General features: G+C 37.6%; 2 protein-coding genes across 4 annotated transcripts; both read right to left on the reverse strand.

Annotated features, from left to right (window-relative positions):
* Nucleotides 1-2,242: 2,242 nt before the first annotated feature.
* Nucleotides 2,243-6,758, reverse strand: LOC306874817 (G-protein coupled receptor 55-like). 2 transcript variants are annotated; one of them, XM_079425084.1, is made up of 3 exons: nucleotides 6,535-6,621; nucleotides 6,345-6,429; nucleotides 2,536-3,536 (listed from the first exon to the last, which is right to left on the reverse strand). In XM_079425084.1, the coding sequence occupies exon 3, from the start codon at nucleotides 3,527-3,529 to the stop codon at nucleotides 2,585-2,587; it is 945 nt and encodes a 314-aa protein (XP_079281210.1). In that variant the 5' UTR covers nucleotides 3,530-3,536; nucleotides 6,345-6,429; nucleotides 6,535-6,621; the 3' UTR covers nucleotides 2,536-2,584. The 2 variants fall into 2 exon arrangements, with proteins under 2 accessions (XP_079281209.1, XP_079281210.1); XM_079425083.1 differs by having other exon boundaries at nucleotides 2,243-3,536; nucleotides 6,345-6,758.
* Nucleotides 6,759-11,621: 4,863 nt separating this feature from the next.
* LOC306875521 (G-protein coupled receptor 55-like) lies at nucleotides 11,622-15,866 on the reverse strand. 2 transcript variants are annotated; one of them, XM_079426153.1, is made up of 3 exons: nucleotides 15,638-15,866; nucleotides 15,296-15,317; nucleotides 11,622-12,766 (listed from the first exon to the last, which is right to left on the reverse strand). In XM_079426153.1, exon 3 carries the CDS (start codon nucleotides 12,757-12,759, stop codon nucleotides 11,806-11,808), a length of 954 nt encoding a protein of 317 aa, XP_079282279.1. In that variant the 5' UTR covers nucleotides 12,760-12,766; nucleotides 15,296-15,317; nucleotides 15,638-15,866; the 3' UTR covers nucleotides 11,622-11,805. The 2 variants fall into 2 exon arrangements, with proteins under 2 accessions (XP_079282279.1, XP_079282278.1); XM_079426152.1 differs by lacking the exon at nucleotides 15,296-15,317 and having other exon boundaries at nucleotides 11,626-12,766; nucleotides 15,638-15,862.
* Between the last annotated feature and the right edge of the window lie 210 nt (nucleotides 15,867-16,076).

Below are 16,076 nucleotides of genomic sequence, written 5' to 3' on the forward strand. Positions count from 1 at the left end.
CTTTGGGAGATGATTTATTTCTCACACAGGATTATTGGTGCAGAATGATTTAATAAATGCCATTACTGGTTAGGAGTTATGATTCTGTCTGTCCAATAGATGGCGTTCAGATACAAAAGATGGCGTTCCTCAGATGAGGAATGATATGTATATTCAGCACACAGACACATTTCTCTACATCACCAACTCAACATGCAATACTTACAGAAATAACGCAGTAAATCTTTTAAAATATTAATGTAAAAAAGTGCACACAAAAATACCCTGAATTACAGTTTGCAGTTTCAGTAAACATGCAAAAATAAAATCTTGGAATAATACAACACTATACAATTTCTGGCAGTAATTTTTAGCAATCATTTTGTCTAGATTTACATAAATGTTTGGTTTTCTTTTTTCATTTGTTATATATTTGTCATAGTCATTTAAAACGTAAACAGCATATGTATTTGAAATTACACAATTATGGAGTTAATTTATGTTCATAAAAATATCCAAATCTATATTGAATACCATGTCAGATGTTACATTAATGCTTAACACAATCTATGTTGACATTTTTATATATCTATATTTTTATATTTAATATATATAAGCTACTGAAACAAGTATTTACTTAGTGTTTTTTTAATAAACCTTGTTAACATTTTTTAAATTATACACGCACACACACATATGCGTGTGTGTGTGATTTTGAAATTGATTTTTGAAATTGATAACATTTACCAAGACTTTTCTCCATCTGTCTCTCCCCACCTTTCTCCATGTCTTGAGTGGTCATCCACTCAACACTTACTTACCCACAAATATATCCGTGGTCGAACAACTGATTATCAACTCTGCCTCGTGCACACTTGATCCTATTCCAATATACTTACTCAAAACCCTTTTGCCTTCATTCATCCAACCTATTACTCATATTATAAACAGATCCTTTGCCACTGGTTATGTTCCACAAGACCTAAAAGTAGCTGCCATCACCCCAATCCTTAAGAAACCTGGTCTTGATAACATAGACCTGAACAATTTTAGACCCATATCAAACCTCCCATTTGTTGCTAAAATACTTGAGAAGGTAGTTGCAGCACAACAGGAGTCTCATTTAGAGAAACATAATCTTTATGAGCCGTTTCAATCTGGTTTCCATCCCTTGGCAATTCGTTAGGATAGATATGAATAGATCTCGCACTGTCACTATTTCCTGTGGTGTCCCCCAAGGCTCTGTATTTGGTCCACTTTTATTTCTCATTTACGTGCTGCCACTGGGTCAGATGATCAGATGTCATGGCCTCAATTTTCATAGTTACACTGATATTCAAATCTATTTTACAGTTCAACCCAACTCAGCTTGTCCACCCCTATCTATTATTTCCTGTCTTCAAGAACTTAAAACCTGGATGTCAGATAACTTTTTACAACTAAATGCAGACAAAACTGAAATTCTGCTGGTTGGCCCTAAATCACAGAGCTCCTCCCAGCACGACATCTTCATAGATATCGATGGTGTCCAGATTAAGCCCTCAACAACTGTGCAAAATTTGGGAGTGTTGTTTGACTCTGCGTTATGCCTTCATTTACATATTGGTCAGATTGTTAAATCATGCTTTTACCAATTGTGGAATATTGTTACTGTAACTCCTTATATAGCGGCTTTCCTGCCAAAGTTATTAATCGCCTCCAAATTGTACAAAACTCTGCTGCTCGAGCCCTTACATTTAATAAAAAATCTGCTCATATCACTCCCATCCTTCACCAACTTCACTGGCTTCCTGTGGCCAAATGTATTGAGTTCAAACTCTTAGTTTTAGTTTATAAGGCCTTTCACAGCGTCGCACCTCAGTACCTAGCTAGTGCAACCATACATTCCTGCACAGACTCTCAGATCTAGCCTGAGATGTAACCTGCTTGTTGTACCCAAGTATAAACTCTCTATGGTGGGTGGTAGGGCTTTCTGTATTATAGACCCTAAGCTATGGAATAAGCTGCCCCATAATATTCGTGCTGCCTCCACTCTCCAGACTTTTAAGTCTCAACTTAAAACTCATCTATACACTTTGTTCTCTAAATAACTCATTTACCTCTCTGCTTCTCAATTTCTCAACTTCTGTCTGTATGACATATGACCACATTCTTGACGTAATTAATTAACTTTAGTTCTTTGACGTCAACACCTGTTTGTCTGAATGTCCCTCTGATTGTCTGGTGTATTTTGTTTGCCAATTGTTTGTATTATTTTGTTCTTGAAAGGCGCCATAAAATTAAAACATTATTATTATTTTTAAGTTGACTGACAATTAAATATATAAACCTGTAAGAATTACCTACCCTGCATATGTAGTGCAAATTTTACAGTTATCAGTTATATAAAATGTACAGTACACACACATATATGCACTATAAGCATTAATGTAAAAAAAATATATATTTTATACAAAATGATGTAATAAATTTTATGAAATAAAATGTTAGTATTTTTAACAAAAACTAATTTGTTGTTCCATAAACCACTTATAAAGTTGACAAAATAAAATATTACTAAATTTATCACAAAACTTTATTTTCAGTTTTATCAGTTTCCCATCAGTCATTGTGCGACCCTGTTATAATCACACTCATATTCTTCATTTGTTCTTTGTTTTGAGCTGCACAATTTCCATGATGTTCTGGTGGCAAAATAATAACTGAAGCAGTCGAGCGTGCAGTTCATGCTGGACAAGCACATCGCAACGTGAACGAAATTATGCGCGAAAAACTGAGTGCTGCACGAGTGCTTATAAGCCTGCGTGACGTACTTTAAGAAAAAACCGAAGTGGATGGGAAAGAAACATACGACGAAAACGATCAGATTAGCCGCGATGATAAACATACACTGAATCTTCTCAGAACGCGATCCGATTTCCAACTGTTTCCTTAATTTGAAAATGACAAGAACGGAGCAGAAGAGCATGATGAGGAACGGCACGAGGAACCCAATGATGTTAAGAACCAAAATGAAGGGCAACGGTAATTCCTCTTCTTTGTTTTTCTGAAAGCACTTAATCGTAGTATTTTTCTCTGGTTCGTCCACGCGATGGAACGCGGCGCTAAACGAGCACGTGACCAGCCAAATGAGCGCGCAAACCACCAGCGCGTTTCTGCAACACAAAATTTCCCGCGCTTTTAACGGATACTTGATGGCCACGTAGCGCACGACACTTATAGCGGTGACCGTGAAGATGCTCACGTACATGTTGACGTAATAAACCGACACAAGGACGTAACACAGCTCTTTGTTGGTTTGGTCCCAGAGTTGCGAACTTTCCCAGATGTAGGACGCGATGCGTACGGGAAGAAGCACGAGCACGACGCAGTCGGCGATCGCCATGTTGGTGATGTAGATGTTCATGTAGGTCCACTTGGTTCTGGGATGGCGGCAGAAGGTCACTAAGACGTAAATGTTTCCCGGGACGCCGAGGATGAAGGTGGGAATCAGTGCGGCCAGCTGGAAGATCTGGACTCCCTCTGTGATGTTCAGCGTGCAGTTAGACATCTTCAACCTGACAGAAATTAAAGTGAAACAAATGGATGGAATGATGTAGCGGTCAAACCTAGATGATTTAATGACGTTTCATTTTTTAGTAGCCAGACATCTGCAAGACGTATTTTTTAGGGTACTCGCTCTATAGCACACACATCTCAGAGACGTCTATTTGATGTCTGCATTTACATCTGCAAGACGTATTTCTTAGGATGTTTGCTCATCTGCAATACGTCTATAGGACGTTTCCTTTTCAAATAGTCCTCTACTTGACATCTAAAAGGAAACGTTTTATAGACGTATTGCAGATGAGCAAACCCAGATAGCACATGTACGTACGTCTGCAAGATGTCTGTTAAAGATCTCTTGATCTGGAAAGACGTACGTACATGTGCTATCTGGGTTTGCTCATCTGCAATACGTCTATAAAACGTTTCCTTTTAGATGTCAAGTAGAGGACTATTTGAAAAGGAAACGTCTTATAGACGTATTGCAGATGAGCAAACCCAGATAGCACATGTACGTACGTCTTTCCAAGACGTTTCCTTTTAGATGTCAAGTAGACATCTATTTGATGTCTTTAAGATGTTTATGATTTAGATTGCATGTAAAACTGACATCTGAAAGACGTCTGCCGGACGTTTGTAGACCGCAGATGCTCTCCAGATCAAGAGATCTTTAACAGACATCTTGCAGATATACGTGTGCTATCTGGGTATCCACATGTTGCAAATGTCTTTGAAATGTGTTATATGTCCACACAAATTCTAGACAATAAATAGTTTTTCTTTGAAGATGGCATATGTGAATGTATTGTATTGGATTGAAATGTATGGCAAAATGTATTTTTAAATGCATTTAAAAAATACATTTATAATTTTAAAATGTTTTCAAAAATGCACAAGAAAAAACAAACAAAAAAAAGGTAGAAAATATATTTACATATATTTAGTGTTCATGTTGCTATAGCCGTTATATGCTTTGTTTTTTGGTCTACTAAACCAATAATGTCATTTGACTGATGCAGCAGTAAAAATGTCAAATTTTCTCAAAATAAGTAAATAAAAACAACAACAATAATATCAATAATGAACAAAAAAAAATCGAATTCAACTTTAAAATTTAAAGCAACAATAGAAGCTGTTTATTTGGTGTCTTTTCACCTTAATTTTTTATTTTGTCTAGCTGAATCTCATGTAACTTAAAATAGAAACAAGTTAAATGAGAAATTAAAATAAATAAGCAGCCTATTTGCATGTAAAACTGCACTCCAATAATTGTTTGAAAAGTCATTATTTATAGTGTATAATGAAAATTAATGAATGAATTAAAAATAAATGAGGCACTGGTGAAAAACATACTACTATAATCATACTATAATGAAACTACACAAAAGCATTCTGATATTTAAAAAAGATATAAGCAATAAAAAAATATATATAATTTTCTGCATTATGTTGACTCAATGCAGTTGCTGTTATAAACTTCACTGTTTGATTTTAAAGACATTTTTGTTTAATAATTGTATAATAAACAGCTGTGCTATAGAATGAAAACTTTTTAAGCAGTGTTGTCTTTTCTTAACATGCAGTAATGACGACTGGAGTTAAAATAAAACTCTTGCAAAGCATTATGGGAAATGTATTTTTGATACGAATGTGTCAGCAATATAAACTTATATTTGTAAGATAGGCCTATATATGCGTGTGTGTGTGTGTATAGAGGGAGAGAGAGATAAGTAGATATTACACACTGATGCACTATCATACAAGCAATCTCAGGGTTTCTGCAGGATTTTTAAGCTCACATTTTTAAGACCTGCACAAATAAAATTAATATATGAGCGGGGTAGGGCAATGTCTATAGTACCATATTAAACTGTAAAATTACTGTAAAAAGCATAATTTACAGTTCAGATACAAGTTTTCACAAAAACAAAAAGTTTTATAAAATGATAAATGTAAAAACTTTAAAATGCTCATTCGTTCTCTGACAGGTGGAGCGTTTGGTAGAAATAATATAACCGTTTCCCCGGTAATGCTGTACTCAAAGCAGCTGGTCCCCAAATTTAAGACCTCTTGAAATCAAAATTAAGGCTTTCTTGTACAATTTAAGACTTTTTAAGGCTTTAAATGTGATAGAACTAAATTTAAGACTTTTTTTTTTTAAGACCCACGGAAATATCTGCATTATCTCATCTTTGCTCCTGCGTGTTTTCTCTAAGAGATAAAAACTGTGGCTCAGAGTTTGTTTCCATAGAGTTTCAAAACACATCAACTGGTTTTACAACTTGGCCGGAAACTGCGTTATTTAAGAAAATAAAATAAAAAAAATTATCAGATATTTTTGTAATCTGTATTCTAGTCTACTTTATAAATACATTTACTGCAATGATTAATATGACTGATGTACGTGCAAGAGCTACAATTCAATACTGAACTTTTTATTACAATGGAAAAATTTAGTATATAAACATGGACATTGTGAAGTGAAGAAAAGTCAAACCAACACACACACACACGTTTGTTTTTGTGAAAGTGGGTTCATCCCATAGGCGTAATGGTTTTTATACTGAACAAACTGAGTGTGATATTGCCCTACACTTAAACTTAGCGCTCACAGGAGACTGTGCATTTCTACTTTCCCCCAAAAACCTCACTCTGTTTGTTTTGAAATGTGGGGACATGGGACAATGTCCTCAAAAATCACCTTCACCTTGTAATAGAACTGTATGTCCTCATTTGTCACAAAAATGCACACACACACACACACATATATCACAATCAATCAACAAGAAACTTAAGTCTGTCAAATCAAAAACTCTTACCTTTTCACATGTCCAACTAGAGAAAAGAACCGAGATCTGTTTATCTACAGGTGGAATAAGGCTTACAACAGATAAACATCGTATCCTTCAAAAACAAAGGCGCATGTCACAAGTTCTTACTTTATACATAAATGCAATGCATTAAACACAAATATAGCCTAATGCATCGAGACAGAGCTAGATCACATACTTTCTTTGAGCAGATCAATTCTCTCTGTGTGTTTCGGTTTTACTACCGTCTTTGGTATCATCTAACAAACCTGTTTGTTCGAACATTGTTGTGATATCTGATTGGTGAGTTTGCTCCTGAGTAAGCCACGCCCCTGACTGGGGGGGGGGGGGGGGGGCAATAAAAGACAGTGCTGCCAACTCTCACGCTTTCGCCGTGTGACACACGCAGCCTGCGGTGGACATCCAACCCCGCCCACATCCAAGCGATACGTCACATACCTATTATTTTGCACCAGGAAAAAGCATCGACAAGAAGATAAGCCTAATTGTTTGCAAACCGAAGCAAAAGAAGTTTGCTGTGTTGGTAAGTAAAAAAAAAACATATTTTGTCTTTAGGAAGACTTAAAACGTTGACAACTTGAATGTTTGTGTGCATATGTAAACAACAGTTCAGCATGCTTATGTGTTTTGAACTGTACACAGGCACGTTATTACTTAGATATCACTAACATATATATATATATATATATGCGTGTTTGTGTGTGCGTGTGTGTGTGTGTGTGTGCGTGTGCGTGTGTGTGTGTGTGTGTGTGTGTGTTATCCAGCAAGAAGTGAAATGACGTGGTTCCTCAACCAAGATACTGTGGAAGGGTACTGTGATCAGTGTCATTAAAATATCATGTGTGTGGGGAGAGATAAATACATATGTGAGAGGGATAGAGTGTGTATATGAGTAGGTAAGTGTTATTTAGCTATTATAAAAAAAGGGTTATTAAAAAAATTGCACATTCAGTTAGAGTTCATTTTATGTCACAAAAAAACAGTGCACTATATATTTATTAGTGCACTGATTCTTACAACAACATATAATGAATGTTGAGTTAATGTGCAATTTTTTTATAACACTCATCTCACCCACTCACAGATATGTACTTACCACCCCCCCCCCCCACACACACACACACACAAAAACACTCACTCACATACAGATGATATTTTTAATGATATACACTGATCACAGTAACTTAGTTGAGCAACCATCATTTCACTATGAATTGCAGGATAACTCTGTGTTTGTGACATATTATCTTTGTATTATTCTATATGAATGGAAAGATCACATAATGATTGCCAATCTTTGTCATGTTTTACAGCATTCTACTTATTTTTGGTCCTAGCCTGATGCAGGGCAGTTCTGCTGGGATGAGGGGTTCCTGCTGCTGTTTCACCAGTAAAGAAAGGTCTGGAGGAACGGAGGGAGCATTTCTCTAGATACTGTAGTGATTGATTTTTGTGGTTTAAAATCATAAATATTCTTGTATGCAAAATGATGAGGTAAATACTATTTAGTATGACAAATATTTAGTGGACCAACACACACGTATTCTGTATTTTTAACAGGAGAGCCAAGAGGACATAAAGTGGGAGTTTGTAAGAGACATTGGCCCAGTGTTGTGCTGGATACAGAGTCACTGTGAGTTATTCTGTGGGGAGGTGAAAGGGCCTGCTTTACTCCAGATGGATGGTAAAAATCAACAAAATGCCATCAAAGACTACCTGGGGTCGAATCAGATGAAGCAAGAGATGTCTTTTTATTCATCTCTCAGGACCTGCAGTGGGACATTCACATTCACACTCTCCAAGAACTGTACTTATCCAGAGTGAGCAAAAGGGCTGGTAAAATCACTCTGGACCCCTCACATCCAGCACAATCCCTCTTTGAACTGTTACCGTCTGGTCGACGCTACAGAGCTCTGAGCACCAGAACGACCAGACACAGGAACAGTTTCTTCCCTCAGGCAATCTACCTCACAATCAGTTAAATGTTCTCCCCACTGTGCAATAAAACATGTGCAATACCAAATTATCCATACTTATATTTATTATATATGTTTTTGATTTAATATATCATACATCTATCCACATTCCCTTGCATCATTTGTATATAGCACATCTGTACAATACAATATTCTGATTGTTTGAGTATCTGCAGGAGCTGTTCCATGATAAGTGGAACAACACAACTTTATAAAATTAAATGACAATTATAAATGATAACAATGTGTTGTGACTTTTACAATAACGTCTTTATCAAATTAAACGACAATTATAAATGATAACAATGTGTTGTGACTTTTACAATAACGTCTTTATCAAATTAAACGACAATTATAAATTATAACAATGTGTTGTGACTTTTACAATAACGTCTTTATCAAATTAAACGGCGATTATAAATTATAACAATGTGTTGTGACTTTTACAATAACAAAATCTAATTATCCCTTTTAAATTTGATCAATCTAAAAGGTGTCTTAGGTAGTTTAAAATCGATAGTAATAAATGAGAATTTATCTCATTACAATAAGGTTGAATAAGGTAAGGTGTAGAGGTTTTTTATTACAATTAGCCTAATTTAATCAACCTTAATCATTTAATCAAATTTAAGTGTTTTACAGGCTCTTGTGATGAGAAATAAGAAAACGTGTATTAGTAAAACGAAAGGCAACATTATTTCATTTAGATCCCAGAAACGGCTGTAAATTGCTTGGACAAAACGTTACTTCCGGGTTTCGCGGAAAATAACAAGAGGTGACGTATATTATAGGGCGTGGTTTCTGACGTAACGTTTTGACGTGGGCGTGACTGTATTGGCATGGGCGTGGCTTGTGACGTCACACTTGGATGTGGGCGGGGTTGGATGCCCACCGCAGGATGCAGCGAGCCCTACTTGGCTCTCGCCGGCGGCGGAGTTTATGCTGTTTCCAACCGGGGGAAAAAAACTTGTGCAGCAAGCGGATCACCATGTGCTTCCCCACCGCATGTAAGTAACGAGCTGGGGAGGGGTGCTGCAGCAGGCAGTGAGTGAGGCGTTCACAGAAGCATACTATAAATTCGGAGACTGATTAAAACACCAAAGTTTGAAAAGGGTTGAAAAAAAACAAAACGCATGAATCACCAGCACCCGTTTCGTCATATCAAATCCGACCGCCTGACCCATTTGATTTTGCAAAGCCAAATGACTTTGAAAGATGGCACCAAGTTAACACACTGATTTACTGTATGGGAGACAAAGCTGATGACATTTTGTGTGGATTGGCCATGACTACAGAACAGCGTGGAAACTATGAAACTGTGCAGAACAAATTCAAAGAATACTTGACTGGCATAGATTCAGATGCACAAGGCTGGTGCACGACTGTCAGATATTGGAGCATCCAGTAAAAGGGAAAATGGACACTGGGGCAGATGTCACAGCGATACCGGAATCAGTCTTCACACTACTAACCGCAAATAAAAACACTGGCCTAAGGAAAACAGGGAGGCATGCTCTGGATGTGAAAGGGGTATTTTCTGCCACCATTTCCAAAAATGAAAAATATAGAGGAAGACATCTACAGTACGTGGTCAAAAATCTCTTCACACCACTCTTGGGCAGACATGCCATTGAAAGGCTTAACCTCATCACTAGACTGGATAACATCACAGAATGTCCGTGGCAGGGTAAATATCCAGAACTCTTCACAGGCTTAGGTGAGCTGAAAGAGGAATACAGTATCATGTTACATCCCAGTGCAACACCATATTCTTATGCAGCAAACGAATCCCAGTACCTTTAATGGATAAAGCCAAGGAAGAGTTATCTAGGGAAGCTCAACATCATCCAGAAGGTTGAGGGACCCAGCGACTGGGTAAGAAATTAAAAATATTATTGTTTCCTTTTGCATTAAGATAATTTTTTTACCCTATGACAGACAATTTTACTTGTTTTATGTAAAATGCACTTAAAAGGAAAATCCCCCAGGAAACAAGACTAAATGTAGACCATTTTTCATATATAAAATGCATATTAAGAATTTTTAGATATTTGTAGTTGAAATAAGGATTAAGTAAAAAGCAACTCAAGAAACTCAATTTTGTAGCGTGAACAAATGAATAAGGTATTTAGACTTCGCTTACACATTAAAAAGGGGGAGGAGACCGAAAGAAACTCCGGGTTTACCAAAGAACCCTGCTTTCTCGGGTTTGATAAACCTCCCATTTTGAAACAGAAAACCCAGAGTTTCCCTGATTTCAGGGTTAACATACTCCAAGTTTTCACTTAACCTCCTTTCTGAAACGGGCCCCAGGTGTTCCCGATTGCCGCTCCTGTCTGCTCCGAGTGGACAATAATAGCAACAATTTGTTAATATTCTGACAATAATGTTTCATTTTCAAAATGACCAGTGTGTCAAAATGACTCACTCCCTCACCCGTCCCAGGACACTCACTTCCTCACCCGTCCCAGGACACTCACTCCCTCACAGAACTCTCATCTGTGTTCTTTGAATATAAATTCCATCGTCATCTGTGCGTAAGGGATTCTGGGATATGGTAAGGTGCGAAGTGTCCATCAGATGTACACTTAATTTTCCTGGGAAACAGAGGGCGTATTTGAAGTCGCTTTAGAATTACGCCAGCCTTCGTCGCGCCGCGGTGACACATTCGGCCTTGGAATGCAGTCTTCGGAGGGCGCATTCTGAATTGGGACAGCTTACGTCGTGACGCAATCGCACTTCAGATGCGCACTCCGAAGTGCGTACACTAAACTTTGGGACGCAGCTATAGTGTTATAAATGAAGCATTTCCAATGAATGTTTTAGTGGAAATTTAGCTGTATTAATTTGATGCTGATCTTTTTTTTGTCAGATAAAACTTATGATTCCATGCCAAACACAGGTGCTAATCTTTTCCACCAAATCAATAAACAATCGTTTGCGGATCAAATTAGCATTCAGTTTGTTTAAATGATTCATTTTGTTGGAAGCACCACTCAAAATGTTCCACAAAGTGGCTGATGCGTAGTTAAACAATATGTTAGTGAAATACAACTCTTATCAATATGTTTTCAATATTTTTGAGTTATATAAAGTAGGTTTTTGTTGTATTGGGGCTCATGCATTCCAGCAATGTGTCTCCAGTTAAATTCAAGGTTCACTACAATGCCAGTTGGAAAACAGCTTTGTTTTGGGGAAACGGTAGTTAGTCATTAGCAGGACCAGCCACCATGTCCAAAAACAAATCCTACAAGGAGATCACAAGAGGGTCATTGAGCTCAAGACCTCAGAGTAGAAATATAAGCATTTATTACTAACCTACTTATTGTACAGATTAACATACATTCATAGTTAGCATTCTGTTTTTTAATAGTGCAGAAGCCTTATTTAATACTGCAACCTTTATTAATGAGAACAGAGTGTATAACATTCACAACGGAACCACATAATAAAACAAAACCCGGTCAAAACAATTATGTAGGTGTACTAACTGCATCCGCGTTATAATCACATTGACCTTCTGTATTGTTGGTCTCATTCATGCTGCACATATTCCAGGACGTTTTCGTTGCAAAAAAATAGCAAAAGCAGTCCAAACCGCAGTTCATATTGGAAATGCAAAAAGCAATGTGCAGGAAGTTGTGCGCGGCCAGTTTATAGTCGCAGCTTTTGTTATCGTCTGTGTTTGCATAGTTGTTTTGCACGATGTGTTTAACAAGGTAACCCACGTGGACGGGGAGAAAGCATATGACGAAAACTACTAAATTGGCCACGATGATGAACATGCATTGGATCTTCTCAGAACGCGATCCGATATCCAACTGTTTCCTTAAAGTGCAAATGACTTTAACGGAGCAGAACAGCATGATGAGGAACGGCACGAGAAATCCGACAATGACCAACAACAAAACGAAATGCAAGGACAATGTCCCCTTGACCCTCTGGAAGCACATGATCTTGTCATTATTGGAGTCCTTAACGAAGTAAACCGGGCTGATGGAGCAAATGGTGAACCATATCAGTGCGCAAACCACGATAGCGTTCCTGCAAGAGAAGATATCCCTGGCCTTCATGGGATACTTGATGGCCACATACCGCACCACGCTTATGGCCGTGATGGTGAAGATACTCACGTACATGTTGACGTAATAAACCGACAAAACAAAATTACACAGCGACGTCAAATGCTCTTCCAATGGCCTGCTGTAGTAATGAATCTTAACGGGCAGGAAAATCAACAGAGCGCAGTCGGCGATGGCCATGTTGGTGATGTAGACATTCATGTAGGTCCAATTTGCTCTGGAACGACGGCAGAACATTACCAAGACGTAAATGTTCCCCAGAACCCCAAAAATGAAGGTGGGAATGGAAGTCACCTTTTGGAGGTTCTCGACTGTGGTAGGGATTTTGAGGGTGCAGTTGGACATCTTTAACCTGTGGTAAATGAAAATGGATGGTTTGAAAACCAAAATCAATGAGCAAAACCAAAGAATTAAGGTTCTTGACTGGCACTGAATTTCTTGCAATTCGCAATTGACCATAATTCTCTCTATAAAATTAGCTGCTTTGTTTAATTTAAATGTAAAATTAAGAATTTATGCAAGAATTCATTACAAAGAGATTTCTAGGCATTCCTTTTCTTTTATTCGACACCTGATGTGTGCAGTTTACAGTTTGCTTGCTTTAAAAAAAGTTCTCTCTTAAAGCTGCAATCCGTAACTTTTTTGGGTTAAAAATTATCCAAAATCAATATTTGAGAAAGTACATAACCAGCCAGTGTTCAAAACTATCACCTTACTTTAGCCCGATTCACAACGGTTAGCTTATAATAATGTTTTCTAATTTGAGTGGTACGGGTAGGTTTTTGCGGGAAATTCGAGCATGGCACTGCGTCATTACATCACGTCTGTAGTAGGTTATCGCATATGTTGTCCTGCAGATCGTTTAGCCTTTTCTCACACCAGCTAGAATAATTAAATGTATAATTTTGATGCTAGATTGTAATCCAGAAAGGATTGTGTGTTTATGAAACACGTGTGAATGAAATTAAACTATATTCCAGTTTTAAATGTGCTTCTGATTACAGATAGCCTGGGATTACACAAGATTTGTATTTTGTGAAAACCAGTTCGAAGGGAGCATAGTTTGCTTTTTGGGTTAAAAGAATTTCTTAATATGAAAATTGAATGGTATGACAATTAGATTAGACTGGACAGAAATTGAAATCTACACGCTAATACACACTATACTCATAGTCGCGCAATGCTGATGTTTTTAACTAATAAATTTGAGGATAAAGTATAAAAATAATCATTTGCACAGTTAGATGTGATATGAGCTACCCGATCTTTAGATTTAAATCACCATTGGTAGCGCGATTTATGGTAATGCTTTTTTCCTCAGTTGGTCAGAACAAATGTAGCAGACTTGTTACTTGTTCAGATGACAATATACGGTGAAAATTCTTATTTGGGTCATTTATTCCAAGTCGTAGGCTAGAATCTGTGAGTGCGAAGTACAGGATTCACACCGGTGTGGTGACTGACTGACACACATACTCCTCAAAACATTAGATTTATCCGCGCTGAAGCCGTGCCGGAGCACAAGCCTACGCAAGCAAGATAATTTTGCACAGAGCTGCAATTCCAGGTTTTCAAACAGAGATGGCAAAATTTACGGACTGCAGCTTTAAGTTACTTTTTTTGCCTATTTGTTTGTTTCATTGCAGTCTTTTTTCCGCTGCTATTGTTTTTCTTGGATTTGCTTCACAGTTCCATATGATTTTAAGCTTTTCTTGGTTCATTCCATGTTTTATAGGCAACTTCTTTTGTGCCAATTGAGATTAGCACAGTTGGTTATAAATTAATCTAGTTGATTTTAGTTCAGTACTCCATAGTCCAGGGGTGTATTCCAGAAAGCAGGGTTAATTTACCATCTGCTAAACCCTGAACTCTCGCCTGAACTCATGCTTACTTGAGGTATGTTGGTTCCAGAAACGCGTCTGGGAGTATGTTCCTGGTTAAAACGCAAGACATTCTCAACAGAGCAACGAATTGACAAGTCACTATGGAAACCGACGCTAAGAAAAAGCACGCCATACTGCTTCTTTCTACTTCTGTTCAAAGGCAATTTGCATACTTGGTTTATATCGCCACCTATCTGGTGGTTGTGCAATCATTTTCCACTTAATCCTTGGGAATAAGAATTATATTGTTTGTTTGACGCTAATTATAAGTATTTTTATTATTGAAATACATTATAGAAAATACAGATCCATAATGTGTGAGATGATAATATAAAATCAGTAGGTCTGGAGGAGGTTATGTTCAGAGAATAAGTTGCTATGGTTACTTACATACCTGAGAGTTACCTTCGTTTTTGGAACTGAAAGTTTATCCGCTTACTTACCCAGGTGTGTCACATAACCTGCTTTCTGAAATACTAATCTGTACTTAATCTGTGTTTCAGAAAGTCCTTTTAAAACCTTGATGAACTATGCTATATTAAGCCTACTCTTGGGGGCAGTCGTTAGTCAAACTCGTAACCCAAAGGTCGCGGGTTCGACTTTCTGTACCAGCAGGGATTGTAGATCGGGGGGGGGGGGGGGGGGGGGGAGTGAATAACCAGCGCTCTCCACCTTCAATACCACGACTGAGGCGAGACCCTTGAGCAAGGCACCAAACCCCCAACTGCTCCCCGGGTGCCACAGTAATATAGGCGCTCCTGGTGTTTGTGTGCACTTGGATGTGTTAAATGCTGAGCACAACTTCTCACAACAAGTCCTTTCCTTTTCCTCTTGGCTTAACATAAATCTTGTCCTGGAAACCGCACCTAAGAGTTTATATCCTGCAATTCTGACTTTATTTCTCAGAATTGCAAGTTTACATCATGCAATTCTGAAAACTTTTGTAAACTAGCAATTGCAAGAAAAAAGTCAGAATTATGAGAAAAAGTCGCACTTACTGGGATGGGTTTCCACAGTTCACTAAAAAGTAAAAAAATGGCATTAATGGCGAAACACCCTTTATTTTTAAGATTGCATTCCAAAGTCTTTGAAAGTCACGCAACTGTTTGTATGATGCTTTTGCCTCATTTGTTGGAAGAGTAAGCCAGAACATAGTTAAGTATCTCTTGAGGTTTTGAATTACATAAGGGCAGATAAATGATGTCAATGTTAATGTTTTTTAACGAACTATCCTTTTAACCTTCTAAGAAAGGTCTTATTTAAACAGTCAAACCCACATACAACATAAGAAAGCAAAGATAAGCAATGTGAATCTCCAACAGTAGACAAAACTCTCTTACCTTTTCACTGATGGTCTCAAGCACAATGTTTTAAAGCTTTAGTATACAGGCCAAGTACTAAATAATGGGTCATGCACCAACTTGCATCATCTTTTCCAAACCCACTGAAGATAGAAATATGCCACGTTTTTGCAAATATCCCTAAATACGCCGATTAGATCACAAACACGCTTTTCTGTCACGATGGGAAAGAGCTCTGTCTTCCTGCGCTCTCCGTATGAACGCGCCTACATCATCACAAAAAAATGCAGTGGTTACGTGTTCTTGATTTCCTCCAGGTTTTTTTCCCATTTGTGTGCATCTACTGAGATGCATAACATTTTTTACAAGACTAACAAACCAGTTTTGACTTATAAACACAGGCAAGCCACAAACCACATTTACATGCACTTACATATTACTGTGCAATACTACAGAATCAACAGAACCAAACATACAG

Source organism: Barbus barbus, assembly GCF_936440315.1.
Source record: "Barbus barbus genome assembly, chromosome: 9".
NCBI lineage: Eukaryota > Metazoa > Chordata > Actinopteri > Cypriniformes > Cyprinidae > Barbus > Barbus barbus.